Source organism: Ischnura elegans, chromosome 1 (genome assembly GCF_921293095.1).
Source record: "Ischnura elegans chromosome 1, ioIscEleg1.1, whole genome shotgun sequence".
NCBI lineage: Eukaryota > Metazoa > Arthropoda > Insecta > Odonata > Coenagrionidae > Ischnura > Ischnura elegans.
The window spans coordinates 67,555,789-67,571,525 of NC_060246.1; the positions used below are offsets into that span (position 1 = coordinate 67,555,789).

At 37.9% G+C, this 15,737-nt stretch overlaps 1 protein-coding gene across 7 annotated transcripts in view; it reads right to left on the minus strand.

The window, feature by feature from the left end:
- Positions 1-15,737, minus strand: part of LOC124162716 (obscurin) — a 260,560-nt gene that overhangs the window by 93,969 nt on the left and 150,854 nt on the right. For 6 of the 7 annotated variants that reach the window (XM_046539364.1, XM_046539373.1, XM_046539331.1 and 3 more), the window contains one exon: positions 2,567-2,659. In XM_046539364.1, the coding sequence (XP_046395320.1) occupies positions 2,567-2,659 (93 nt within the window). Of the gene's footprint in view, positions 1-2,566; positions 2,660-8,013; positions 8,405-15,737 lie in introns of those variants that run through there. The other variant, XM_046539381.1, reaches the window with a different exon arrangement.

Genomic DNA, 15,737 nt, shown 5'->3' on the forward strand with positions numbered 1-15,737 from the left:
ACATTAAAAAAAATATTATCATTAAAATTTTGGGAGACAAATATATTTAGCCTGATTATATTTTCCATTAAAACGTGTCAAACAATGCTCTTGAGTTACATAATTTTCCGATTGGAAATAAATACCTGAAGCGTGATTAGCTTCATAAATATCCGATACACATACCATCAAGGATTCAAAAATCATGAAATATAAAAAAAAACAATTTCAACAACATAAATATTATTCCAAAATAAAAATTTATTACGGATGACAATGAATGGAAACTCAAAGAATATTACTAGGTCTGAAAGCCACGGATTTAAAATTATGAAAATGCGATTAGACACGATAACTACACATTCACACATAGCAAATGCAATGAATTATTAGATATACGATACTATACATAGAAACTTGCAGATTGTTTCGGTGATAAATTAAAGGTTGAAAATATATATATATACTAACACATTCAGAAGAAGTACACGGACTAAATAGAATATCTACAGTGAAACGCCTCTGAAAACTGCGCAGCGCAGTCACAAGAATACCTTATTATAAAATTTAGAATTACTAGAATGTTCCCTTACCAGTTTGACATGAAAAATCTCGGAATCGGGATCTCATAAAACTCATAAAACCAATCACAGCCATTAGTAGTATCTGAGAACCAATAACGAAAATGTTCGTGCTTAACACTCCATACATCTATAAGTACATCGAGATGGAAGGGGTGGAAAAATATCCGCATAAATTTACACGACAAAATTTCGCAGAGGCGCTGAAATCAATTAAAATGATTTCATATCACAGCAACAGCACAACGTCCTTTGTAGAGTTTCACTAAACCTCGACATCAATATCGCATCCGTGGTGAAGACTCAGTACAGCAGAAACAACAAAATATTATAAACCGATCATAACACCCATAATATTTCATCAACTGCTACACATTAAACCATTCGAATTCGCCACTTTCTGCACCATCATCTCTTTTTTGATCAATTATGATCAATTTGCGATGTATAACGCACGGGTGGTTCCGCTATCTATGTCAGCACTATATTAGGGGTTATTTTCTCTCCTCGAATCATGATCCAACGTCTTAATATTTTTTTATCGCTTCAAGGTCATTGAATGACATAACGTCAACATGCTGATGAAATGCAGTCTATTAATACATAGTACTTCATTTTTAACTAATCACTTTTTCATAACGCCTAATGCTAATTAATTTTATTAGTATCAAACTTTTCTTATATTTTTAGGTTTCAGAAAGCCACTTGTTGGGATGGAATGGAATCCAAATTTATGGTTCATTTTTTAAAGTTTACAATGGCATAAAATTTTACAAGTTTATTCGATGGGTTTGACTAGATCCTTACGATCTACCTCTAGAATAAAAATTAAGTAAGTATGTAACATCAAAGGATGAATAATTGATTCTCATACGCTCTCCAAAACGACGAATCCCAACTAAAAATAATATTTCTGCCCCACAACCTCCAGGAGTGCATAATCTGAAATTTAGAATTTATTTGTGATTCCATAACGATATGGTGTTAGTTATAGTGCAATTCGTCACTTTGAGTGGTTTTTTAAATCCGGAGTTGTTCCGTAGCCTGAGAATAAGAGGTATTGTTTTTGAATCAATGGAAATGGAATTGTTATGAAAGCTTGAATAAATAAAAATAACACACTTCTACACACACGTATGCAAATTTCTGCACAATCATCAATTTTTTGAGCAATTAGGCCTACATTATTCATCTTCCTGAAACGACTGAGTTCTGAAACGATAATGCGTTCCTACGCCCTGAAATAACTATAAATCAAAGCTGCGAAAAAGCCCTTAGCTGAAGTCCATTACCCCCCCCCTCTTAACAATAATAATTAGTAATGTACAAGAACGGTCCAGTTAGTGAAAGATATAAAACGGTACAAAGATTTTTTCCTACCGAGAATTGAAAGAAAACTCGTTATATTTCAAATGTAAAGACCATAAAGATTAAAAACAAGGTTGGCGGAGGTATTTATAGGAATTTACCGAGTAATGCCAAAATTATTTTTGACACATGAGAATAAATCAAAGCTACTAAAGCAGCAAACTTAAGGAGTAAAACTAGCAAAACGTATAAGCAAAAGCGAAGTTAACATAGCATACTTAAGCTGACCTATTTCCTTAGTTAATTTAGATTCCTTGGATCCCAAAGAAAATACTTCAATCAATCTCCAAAGAAACAATGGGAGCAGTCTAATTTACTATTTTTAATGATGTATGCTCACGAATCAAGCCACTTATGTATCAAAGAGCCATCACTATTTGCGGTCAGTAAAATTTTGAAGAGATTGGCTAACGGGTCACTTTTGCTTTTATCTCACAAATGAGCTTTTGCAATATTTGGCTGGAGAACAAACAAAACAGTAGACCTTGGAAAAGCTTAACGAACAAGGGACTCAAGTCGTTGACGTTAAATTAACAAGAAAGGAATTTTGGCTACGATTAGCGTAGGAAAACACTACTTCTTTCAAGAGCAATTATTTGATTTCGTCATAATTCTAGGTATAAAAAATATGAACTTACCTTTAAGAGGAGTTGGTAGTCGTTTATGCGTTGGATCGGAAGCTTAAGGTGCTCGGATAAACTTTTGTCGTCCCCTATTTGCTGACTATATTCCTGAAAGAGAAAAACAGTACATTAATCCTAACATTCACTTATTTAAGAATAAAAAGCACTCAAATTCTTAGCAAGACTTTCGTTGATAAAGAGGATTAAGGAAAATATTTTTTCTAGATATCCTTGGATATGAATTGGAACGTTGAGACTCGAAAAACAACTTTGTTCCGTTATAAAAGGTGTGTAGACTCGAGCCCAAACAGGTTAATATAAGTACTCAAACCCAAAGTAGTATGGCAAACCTAATACGTCAAAATATCAACACCTTTGACATAAGTAAACCATATAAATTGCACGGTAGAACCAGTAAACGGCAAGCCAATGCGATGGGATTTTGTTAATCTCCACGTTATTGTCTTCTGTCGGCCAAAAATTCGAGTTAAAATACTTGAAGCCATGGAAAAGGAACTAGCCTCTGCACCTGGCATGCGTGATATTAACACGACAACAGATTAATTAGGAGTGAGCTCCATCCTAACCTAATCCTCCATATTGAAGCACTGAAGTAGAGACATTCTTCCTTTAAACTAAATACTTCAGGGTGTAGTAGCTCACAGTAGATAAATATCAGACTTATTATGCTTTTGGAGCTGTTGTTATTACAAGTTGTTTTTGCATAACACATGGGAAAAAGACAATATTATTTGGATGTGGAATCAATGTCTTAGTTTGAAGGTTTAGACTCATTTTTACACCAACTGAGTTCCATGCAATGTCATTATTGGGCTAAGAGAATTTCTAAGTAAAACAGACACTCTATGAAAAGAACGCCAAACACATAAATACGAGGTTGGAACCGCTAAAATGAAAATTCACCCCAACAACTGAAAAATTCATTGAGCCCATCCACTTTTGACGTCATAAAACGGCACACCGCACGTTAAGTCATATGCAGCCCTTTCATCAAAATTGCATTATTAAATAAATACGTGGACAAAATATGTTTTCAACCACCAGGTCTTTCGAAATGAAGTATGATCCTAACATATGATAACAATACAAAAAATTTTATTTCAGGGATATAACGTATATTTTGAAGTTAGTCAGATGGAAATTGCATAAATATCAACGTTCCGTAACGAATCCAAAGTGTAAAAATAAGAAAATTGGTCGTTGACCCAGAGGGTAAATATCGTAATTACATGAGAAGAATGTAGACGTAGAGCAATTTTCAACCATCGACTCATAACTTCCAGTAATTCAATGACAACCACAGCAGTTAAAATAATTATAAGCGTGGCCCTTTTTCATCACTTTGAATGTTTTTTATTGCATAATTTAAAAGCGGGATAGGCTGAAAAAATCAGCTTACTTCCGGTAATGAAGGATGGGATTGACCTTTGGTAATTGAAAACAAATTAATCAAGAGTTGAAACGCATAATCAAATACTAGCAGATGGAATAAATAAATAAATAAATAATCAGTAGAACCACAAGGAAAACTGTTGGAACTAATACGTACATTACTTTTATTTCAAATAAACAACATTTAAATTAAATTTTAATAATGAAAAACCGAAAAACTATCACATATGCAGCACATATAAATATTTGAACAAGCCACAGGATTTTGTAGGCGAGTTATATGATTGTCGGCTACCTTGGATCAAACAGCAAGCTACCGATTAGAAATAAGTAACTTCCTTAACGCACGATTTTCTACCATTGTATATTATGCAGGACAAAAGATATGACTAATACACCTTGAGCACAACGACGTTCTCCAAAGGATATTAAAAGTGGATTACACTTAGGGATCATTCGAGACATTAACTTAAACTCAGCAACAATAATCGTGTAAAACCATTTAATTGGGCGTATTTTTCTGATTTCGAACATTCATTAAAAAATCAGAGCCAAAAAATTTGAAATATGTCATCAACTTTAGAAAGAACGCTCTCTCTCTCGAATTAATTATCACACTCAATTGCGTGGATATAAGCAATTAAAATCTAGTTTGAGAAAAATGAAACAATGAATAAAGCAAAAAGAGAGAAATGAGATCTATAGTATGGGAAAGAAAAAATGGAAAGATATACGGATAAAAGTAATTTTCAGGAAAAAGTTAAATCCACGGGTGGTTGAGGAATTTTACTCTAGTAATATGACTCCATCACGCAGGAAAATACGATGCATGCAGAGGAGAAACAAACTGACATCGAGTTTGAGAACGACCGCAAATGAGGATTAATTCTACCTTCGCTAAAATGTAAAATAAATAGAATTTAGTCGGGGAATTTGCGACCACTAGTACAGATTGCTAGTCCCGCACGGACTACGCCCGTTTCGGTGAGTCATTAGATGAATGCCTCTTTCCCAACTCCCGCTTTATTAGCCGTAAACCTTTTGCAAGGAGGAAACTTAGTGGTTCCGGCATGAGGCGGAAAAGGGGAGAAACTCATTTCGAGCGGAACCGCTCCTGTTCTCCATCATATAAACAACAGCACGAAGCTTAAAACAAAAGGTACAGAATGTACAGGTGCAGGTACAGAATGTACAGATACAGAAACCGTAAGGGCGTATGAAATCGTTACAGGCACGACTTGGTGGAAATACAATATATGCATCATAGAATAATAAACTACAAATGGTAATTTCCACGCCTTGAAAATGGCATAGAATGTCGTAACCATGGTCGGTAGTGGAGTTTTATTTTTAAGTGTGGAAATTACCATTTGAAGTTTATATGTTACCATGGATAATTATTATGGCCACTGGGAGGTTATATATTGAAGTGTCTTTCTCGGTTATCACAAAAATATATGGAAATTTCACAATCCTTTCCCTTTAATTCATCTTTAATGCTGTTGGCTACGAAAATATTTCCGATAAAACGTCGAATGAAATTAATAAATTTTCAATATCCACAATTAATTAAAAAATGGGCTTACCCAGGAAAAAACATCATTTATAAAACACACTTTAAATTACAATTTTGATTATGTATATGTTGTTATATAGTGAACACGCTCATATTTATAGAATACATTGATTTTGAAATGCCTGTTTAAATATATTTCCCATAAGAGGCAAACAAAAGAATTACATTTTCATTAATCAACAGTGTGTTTCTCAATAGTTTCACCACACGTTTCAGGAGGGTGTAGAAAACTAGGTCAACCATAATTGACTTAACCATCGACTATATTGTGATATAATCAAGAAAGCATACAATTTGTACACAATTGTACGCAGATTAGTTGATTACGCCGATCCGATTCGTCACCACTTAAGAAGTTGATTAAAGATATCCTGAGAAGTCAACATCGACTCACTAGCTACGCTGTATGAGTGATTAACGTATCCCTACGGAGTTTTCACTAACAATTTGCTACAGATTAAATGCCGTATCATTATTCTGAGATAGAGAAAATGAACAACAGAGAACAAAAACATGGGCATTGGGAAAAGCGGATTAGTTTTAGATTTAAAAAATCTCTCTAGATTCAGGAGATAGATATATTTATTATTGAACAGAGAAAATTTACTAATAAATAGTCACAGTAGGTAAAACAAACCATTCGAAAACGGAAATCTACGGAAAGTACCCATGCGGACTAGGAAAAAGGAAAATAACAGCTAGAAAATTTAATCTCGATCGGTATAGTTATGGAAAACTCATCAATACGACTAATGTTACCATAAAAAATTTAATTTATTTACAGACAGTATTTAAAAAAAAACAAAAAGGGTAAAATGCAGGTAAAAACGAAGATATTTCCACAATTACACACGGGATAGTTACAGACTCAATTCAATTCCTGGATTATTTAACATTCTTTAATTGTCATCCACTACAAATGGCAAAAAAACGCTGTGTAGGTTTCTTAAAACAAATATAGCTCAAGAATCACATCAATCAAGCATTTGCTACCTAAAAAATTCCTTGAGAGTTGGAAACCTCTCGAAAAATGCTACCGCTTGCGGTGGGCCCGACGGTACCATCCCCCTACAAGGGGGGGGGGGGAGACAGGCCAATAAATTGGGCTTCGATAAGCACACAATATGACCAAAACATATCATTAATGCGACGGGGATCTTCATTTCTGCCGAGAAAAACTAGTTTAGCTTAATAGGCTGAAGAACCAAATCGATATAAATAACTTCCTCTCAGGCTCAAGTTTCGCTGTCCTCTGCCAGTGATTCCTTCCTGTCGGTCGATTTAGGGCTCGTTCGCCTTTCTTTTTCTACCGCAGGAAATCCCGTGACGCAAAACTGAATGTATATCGAAGCTATTTCCTTTTAATTAAACACGGACTCAATTTCTATTTCACCAATTATTATTAGTCTACGGCACAGATACAACGGGGCGAAGAGAATAAAAGAACGATGGTTGCATTCGGAAAATGGAAAAAAAAATTCTTGACTCGCTGAAAGCTCACAATCCTCTTCTTAAGGTCAAATAAATATTGAAAAATGTGGCGTAAATGAAAGAAAAATTTAAATGCGTTCAGCGTGGAAGCGGTAAGAATAAAAAAGGTTGTGAACAAGTCGTATTGATAATTTAAAAATATGATGTAACAATTTCAACAAGGCTACAGCTAAAAAGCAAAAAGGAAAATATACCGATGTTCCATCGATAATTCATGTAATTATAGCTTTAAAAAATAATAAAAATCACAAAAAAGTTGGAAAAAACTTAACAAAATTAATCATTTAATTACGAAGGGTCAGATAAGAAATTAAAACAAAGAAAGTAGAACTCGCGAGAGAAGACAATTTCAAAATACCACGTTAACAGCGAACAACTTTGCACATGATCATAAATAAAATCAAATGTTCAAACTCCTACATTAAAAAGACAGTGCAGCCATATAAATACGCCTCCAGTTATTTTTCATGATATTTGAATGATAGAAAACAGAATATAAACAACACAAACAAACCACAACATCAATACTTCAGACATAATTTGCAACCCGACATAACAGGCCTGACGATGTGAAATGACAGGTCTAATGAAACCATAAAGCTACAATAAACCACAGAATTATTTTTAACGCCGGCCTTACACGGCCTCTCAATTCACACATCGCGAAGGCGACCGACCGTCAACACAAAGAGTTAAGACGTGTCCGAGGATGGAAACCATTCAACTATGGCGAAAGGGGAGACGCAAACCGTTCAAGCACGAGACACGGAAACTGACACTGCATGAGAGAGGAGGGGCAGAGGGAAGAAGGACGGGAAACACAAAGGTGTGCAACATGCTCTCTTCACCAAAAAACTTTCAAACCGGCACAAATGGACACAAACAAAGGCGAACTCCACCACCCTCCCTTCGTTTCCCTCTCCCCTCGCGCCCCAACTTGGCCAATAACACACCCACCGCACCCACCCAAGCGCCGTCGTACCTGTTTGTCGAAATCCCGATCACCTCACTCGGACTCTTTTTTCCACTTGCACGAGAGATGTGCGACGCGGCCGAACGGAGAGGGGAAGCTTCAAAGACGGGGAGGAAATAAACTTTTTTACTTTCTTTTTTTCTTTTGCAAGTGCAGCTTCCTACTGCACGGAACGGATCACACTATTGCACACTCAAAAAGCACTCGCGGGGACTATAGGGAGCAGGAGGATTGGAGAGGCTCCCTTCTTCTTCCGTTACGATGCGCGCGCCCTTCGAAGGGCAAGTCGGTGGGCAAAAAAAGAGACGAGAGAGAAAGAATTTGTGTGGGACGAGAGGGTTTGTGACGCGGGTGGGAATCGAACCGCGGATCACTCGCTCTCCGGGAAGATTTACACTGTCTTCCTGGCGTAGGGAGAGGCGAAGATTGAGCGAGGAAGAGCGGACCCCGGGTTATGCGGCGTTCGCGCGGAGATGAAGGGGGAAGAGGGGCGTTATAGGGGTGAGGTGGAACGGGGGGAGGGGTTGAGGGTGGATGCGATGGACAGGAGCAGGGAGGCTGGGGGCGGAGGTGGAGGAATTGGGGGAGGAGGACGGTTTGGCACAACGGGGGGAGGGGGTCTGGGGGGAAGAGGATGGATGAGAATTGGAAAGAAAGCGAGGAGAGGGAAAAAGAACGAAGAAAGATAGGGGCGAGAGAAATCGGGTGGGAAAGGTGGTGGTTTATGAACACGGTGGATTTCGAGTATTACGTAACGAACGGAATAGTAAGTCATTGAGCGATTGAAGAAACAAACTGAATGGATATACTTAGTTCCTATTTTATGGTAATTGAAGGAGGCGACCGACAGCTGAGGTCATGTACGCCATGAGGTATGGGTAAGGAGGGTGATCGGGTTGGTGTGGAAACTAGACTGTCGGCTTCCCACCCCGTAGGATCGGGTTCAAATCCCGGCGGTAGCAGAAAATTTTCAGACACTGTCCAATGATGTGTGGAGGACATTTCAACCGTAACACTCAGTCCGTCGGATGGGACTTTAAGACGTGATCCCCTGGGCGTCAGCGACGGCGGGGCGACGGGCGACGCCAGGTTTCTCTCCGCCCTTCCTTACCTAACTTTCTCTCATAGCTCAAATGACCTCAGCAGTCCGTCCCATATTCCAAATGCCAGGATGGGTAGGGAAGGAAGGGTGGAGAGAAAACTCGGCGTTGGCATTAGCCTTCTCCAACCAAAGGCGCCATGGGGGCCACGGCTTGCCGTCCCATCCAATAGAGGTAGTGCCGTGCTTTAAGTGCCCTTCACTAAAGCAGGGTTCGGGCAGTCTCAGAAAAATCTTCGCCATATCCGGGATTCAAATTCTCCAGGTATTTTGTGATGGAATATATTTGATCAAATTAAATATCCGAATACTAAATGGTCTTGAAATTGATTATTTAATTTACATAGGAAGAAATTAGCATAGTAAGTAATGATTCCCCAAAAACGAATGCAACAGCTCAAAAATATGACACACAACAGTTGGAGATAAATATAAAAGGTGAGTGTTTGGCTCAATCGTGTTTTGACAACTGAGATATATAGAGGAAAGCAGTGATGGTATAATTTAGAGAAATTTAACTCCTGATCAGAGTTTAGCGGAAGGATACTCCAATTTGCTATGGGGTGACCAGTATTTCATTCGAAGGAAGTCATAAATATACCTCGACGTGAGAAGAACAGTTAGAACTTGGTCTTCCAATGTAGGTAGAACATATTGTAAAGAAAGAAATATGAACGAAAAAGGCTATTCGGGCTTCCAGCTGGGTGGTCTCCCTCCATTCTGCCGACGTTTCTAAAGGCGATTCGGGTTCCGAATCACCCGGCTGGAAGCCCGAATAGTCTTTTTCGAATATATTTGCCGGGAAAGCATCAGATTTTACTTCAAAGAAATATGAAATTTTCACTTTGAAGATTTCAACAAAAAATGAGTTTTCCTTCATATCATCTCACATAAAAACAACAACCAAATAAAATATTTGGTCTGAAAAACACAGGCTTGACATTTAAACTGACGAACGAAGCGGGATCCTAACCACATATTTTATGATGGATAAAATGCTGACACCAAGGCCAGTTACGTTACAGCTGCAGATATGCAAACAACTGTTTTACTGCGGCTGTGACGGACAGTGAATCAATCACTTCTATCAAGTGAACGCTGACGCTTTGACATACATAGACGAAAAAAGGCGTTACCAAAAAGAGAGTGCGGAGCTTCATTGTATGTACATACATAAATGAGAGAAAATCTGGTGAGAAATAGTTTCGATTGAAAACTCAGTCTGATATTTTAACGTAACCACTTACATTCAATTACCCCCAAATAAAAAAAGAGGGAGTTATTATAAAAAATGCAGAGATTTTTCAGAGATTGCCCAATAGTACTTAGAAGAGGGCACTTCAAGTACAGCACTCCGTCCGTCGGATTGGAGGTAAAACCGTGGTCCCATTGGCATCTTTCGTTATGCGTAGGCTAATACCGACGCCGGGTTTCTATCTTTTCGAGGGGATTAAAGCGCACATATCGAACTTCATTAAGTACGCAAAAAATATTGTTTGATAAGACAAATTCGAACAATAAAAAAAAAACAAATCGTAAGTAGTTCTGTCTTCATTTTAACCATGCTCAAAGCCGTAACATTCTTATATGAGAACTCTCCAAAAAAAGTTGAATAGAGACTTATTGACTTCCACAGTTAATTTAACACAAAACGACCGATTTCGGCTGTTTTCAAAGCCATATTCAGGTTCAATGAAAAACATGATGATCTTCAATGTACCTGAACATGGCTTCACAGCCGAAACCAGTCCTTTTGAGTTAAATAAACTGTGGAAGTCACAAAGTATCTTCAATGCCATTATGGAGCCCTTCCACTACGTCATGGCTTCCAGTTTCGATTGAAAGTTGACATTAGTTTATAAAATGCACCTGGAACGCGATGCGCGCATTTGCCGTGGGAGGTCACGTAGAATGCGAAATTCGCGCGTTGCGGGGGAGGGAGAGGAGGTGTTGACGGCTGATCGGGCGGGCGACGAATACCGCAGGCACTGTCGAAGGAGGAGGAGAGGGGGAGGAATGATCGGGAGAGTGGTGGGTGGGTGCGGGAATCCCGCGAGATGGGAGGAGGAGCCCCGCTATGTGTGCGAGACGGGTGGAAGGAGGAAAAAAGAGGGTAAATTGAGCGGCGAATTATAGGGTTGGGCGGCAAGGAGGAAAATGCTCTCGGGGCCAGGGGAACTGGTCAGTTAACCCCGAAATAAGAACGAGTGTGGCTCTAAATGAATCGATAACGGAGTCTTTAGCGGCGTTTAGGAGGGGAACGGGAATACCATTATTTCGAGGGTGTAAGACGGAAGAAAGAATGCGGCGAACTTGAAGAGGCCGCATGGAAGGGAATAGTGGGATTAATTTAATATAGAATTCTTAAATATGAATTATAAACGCAGGAGGGGAAACCATTTCCTTCGAACTCACGGATAATAAACAAATACATTCACCGAGGCGTTGAGGAAAATTCAAGGTAATGATTAATGAAGAAAGATACTTAGCATTTACCGCTCGATTTTTGCGTCCACAGCGCCTTTTAAGGCCACTACGTTTCTGATTTATGCATGTCCTATAAATATAGTAGCCGTGTTTAAAAAAATTCATTTATCATTTTCAAAATTGGTTCACACCACCATTGTTGTCTAAAAAGTCCGGGGGAATTTAGTTACTTCCTTATATAGATTCGTTAAACTATAAACTATGCAAAAATAAAAGCTATAAATTGAACGATAATGAAAAGGACAAAATTTTATGGAAATAATTTTTAATGAAAACTTAAATACTCTCCACGTCCGAACAACACTTCAAAAAGACCTTGACTCCAACGTTGTTGTGGTGGGCCTTCAAAACTCATAACCACCTCCTCTCTACGCTTCTGATTCACACATTTATTAAATTGATGCATGCAATGAAACTGAACCAAACCTAATTCTTCCTCACACGAAACTGTCGGTTAATTAAACCCAATTATATGAGCAAAAATAATGCTGGAGGCTCCAATATCACATAAATTATTAATTTTACTTGATACCTTCAATTTTACCTCCGTTACAGGAATGGCAATATAGTGATTTCTAATGAAAGACCCTTGCCACAAATTTTGTAGGTAATTTAGTTTAATAGTTTGGAAACCATCAATCAGAAATCAAATTTTTGACCGATATTGTGACAAATTGTGACACCTTTTTATAAGTTGCGAATTGAAGAATTTCTCGAGACAGAAAAAGGAAAACCAAAATTACGCTCAAGGAAGTACGACACTGAAATTATAGTAAATGCCGGAATAAAAACTTCTGACATAAAATAAACGTGCGACAGAAAATTTTCTTAAGACACACTCGAGGGGGCCCGTTAAGTCACATTATCTGGCATCTTGGATAATCTGAAACATCAAACCAAAATAAAATTTTCGCACGATGACGTCACGAAAGAGCAGCACTTCAAATGGTCGAGAAGAGGTTGGTATCATGACTTATATACGTCGAAATTTTAGCTAGAGAAGACATAAATCGTTTTATACTTCTAATAGTTTAGCCGAACGGAATTTATAACCCCTTCCTGGGCTAGGAATGACGTTTTTCCAGACATAAATCCGGTGAGAAATCTTGCAATCGTTCCACTTTTTTCCAATTAGATAGCGAATAATATGAAAACTGCATGGCATTGGCGTTAAATGCAAAGAAACATTTTCCAGCCGTAAATGCTATAAAAATCACACGGAATCTTCGATTTCGAGGAATTATTTTAATAGGGTTGGAAGCGTTCCAGGCATATGTTCAACGGTAAACGCAGCGCGCGCTAGCATGTTCCTGAGCAACACCACACGCGGCTTCATGCGTCTCAAAATAAGCGTATTGAGTGATGTAAACGTTGCAATACTACCGCTTTCCTTAGTCCAAAAGAAGTTGTAACGAGACTATTTCAGGAGATCCACATTCTTCATCGTAGACACGAATCAATAAATCGACTAATTATGATTTCGTGTTTAATCAACCGTGACCTTAAACCAGTCCTCCCTTATATACAAGCATGTCCATGGCGATAAAAGAGTAGGAGTATAAATGATCATTTGCTCCGAAAAATACGAAGCTGGCCTGGGAAACCCAAGATACAAGTTATTTCCATTGCTTTGTTACCAGGTCTTCCATCAGCAGTGACGCGTGTGGGGTTAAAGCTACACCGGTCTGTGATTGGGGCACTGCCCAGGAGAGAAGAAAAACAGCTAGGATCTTCATAAGTGATGAGAGAGGGAAGCTTTTGCTCCATAGAAAATGTCACCTTAAGATCAAAGATTTTTAACAATAGACAAACCAGCATAAAGAAACTGCCACAATTAGATGAATTTCAAGGATATTCCTGATGCTTTTAATCAATTCAACACTAAAATTCGTTAAAAACTACTGAATACACTCATTTTAAGTTGATTGCAGAATCAAAATTCACTAACTCTTGCTTTACTTTGTGGTATTCCATTATAAGTTTCCTGGATATCAGACAATTACTTATACCACTTATTTTTTATCAGAGCGCGACCCGGGTTTCAATGAATTATCATAATCTGAATTTAATCTGTTAATTTGCGCCTGAAGATGATGATAATTCATTGAAACCCGGGTCGCGCTCTGATAAAAAAATAAGCGGTATAAGTAATTGTCTGATATCCAGGAAAATGATTGTAGAATCCACAGGTTTTTTATATAAGAATAAAACAGTTGAGGAGAAGAGTATAAAGCATATGTAATGGTATACAATGTATTAAAATAGACACGTGCGCAGGCTAACGTGCCCCTCAACACGATGTACTTGAGGTCCTAGGGAAACAATGCGCGAGCGCGAAGTCAACTCTGGTTAGGATCCAAAACCATGCATCAGTGGATGACATCACAACAAAGGGAATTTCAATTTAAGAGCGGTGAAGGATTTAACCAACGCGGTGGGAAAGCATTTGTCATGAGTCAACTCACTCTAACACAGCCCACAGAGTGAAGCCAGGCAACGCAGAGGAAATAACCGAAATGTTTCCAACATTAGCGTCCATCACTGCGGTATGAGGATTGGAAATGGCAACGTATAGCATAAATAAATATAAGCAAACCGGTCACTAATGCAGATTTATGCCAGATGCCAGCTTTAATGCAGATTGCGAGTAGAGGAAGCATTATGAGATCAATTTTTTCACTTTTATAAGGCAGATGGGAATTATTCAAACAAATATCTTGATTATAAAGCGAACAAATAAGAATGATAAAATACTATTTTTTTTCTAGAAAAAAAAAGAGAAATATTCAGAATTAGGAACAGACCCTTGAAAAAGTGTACACCTGATGAAAGTCGGGAAGGAATTACATGGGCCGATGATTCTAGGACAAGGATCAACACAGTTTTATAGACTCTGATTATGACTTGCCAAAGTATATTCGAGAAGATAATCAGAGCGAAAAATACGAAGATACAAGCATAAAACTGCTATGAGGAAAATTCAACTTGAACGGAGAGCGATCATTATAGGCGTAATAAAAGGCCAGAATGCCGACATAAAACTTACTACAACTTCAACCTGCTACATTTTTGTAAGCGGAAATAAACATTAAGGAAAATTTGCGGAGAATTCAACACGCTTACAAGTTTTCCGCCTAAATTCAAAAAACGTTCATAAAACAAACGACTAAAATTGCTCCTAATCATATCCATTTGGACACATTAAATATAAACTTATGCGGAAATACAGTTTGAAGGTGCAGTTGCGCCGTTGCACTTTACACATGGTTTGAGAGATAAAAAACTTAATACGCTCCACAGACATGCAAACTACTGAATGGGTACATGTATAACGCAGAGCTGAAATGCATGTTGTAAACGAGGTAAAGAGAAGAAAAAGTTTACAAAGATAAAGTAACATTGAATGAGCTACCATGGTCACTACTTCACTTGGTTTCGCTTAAGCCTTAGAAATTTTCCCGGGAGTGTAATATTTGTAAATATCCTTTCAACGTGGAATCATTCATAACCAGCCTCTTCAATCATTCCCTGGTGTAGCTGGCATTGCATACGCTCAAAAAGAAGGGTAATTTGAATTTTTATGAGATCTCAAACCAAACAATCCAGAATCCAACCTCACATGATTCGCAAGAGAGTCCAATACCTCGGAAACGCGTCGGCAATGGACGAAATTTCCCGAAAGTAATAAAATTTCGCTGGAGGCATTTAAGGAAAAAAACATTGATATACGAGATATAGATTTAAAAATGCCAACAACGACTCATTTTAGGCCGCCTGAAATCACCGTAAGCGAGCAGTTAAAAATTATGTCGATGCAGTAGCCTAGCTGAAACCGCTATTTAAAACAATCCATGCATTAACTCGGCACTCTATATTTCTCCTTCAAATAACTTTAGAATAGTGCGAAGGGATAGTGCCTTAGGTTGCATTTTAATTTTAGAGCTAAGCGATGAAAATTAAGACCTCTAAATAATCTCTTTCAGGTAGTCAAAAACTTGCACGATACTCTCGTAAGGATATATGCACACAGACTGCGAGTGATTTTTACACAAAACAATTAAAATATATCCACGAAAATGATACGTCGTCCCATTTTCCTCAATGTGGCTGAGAGCAAAAAATTTATCAAATGTTCACCATAATTCCC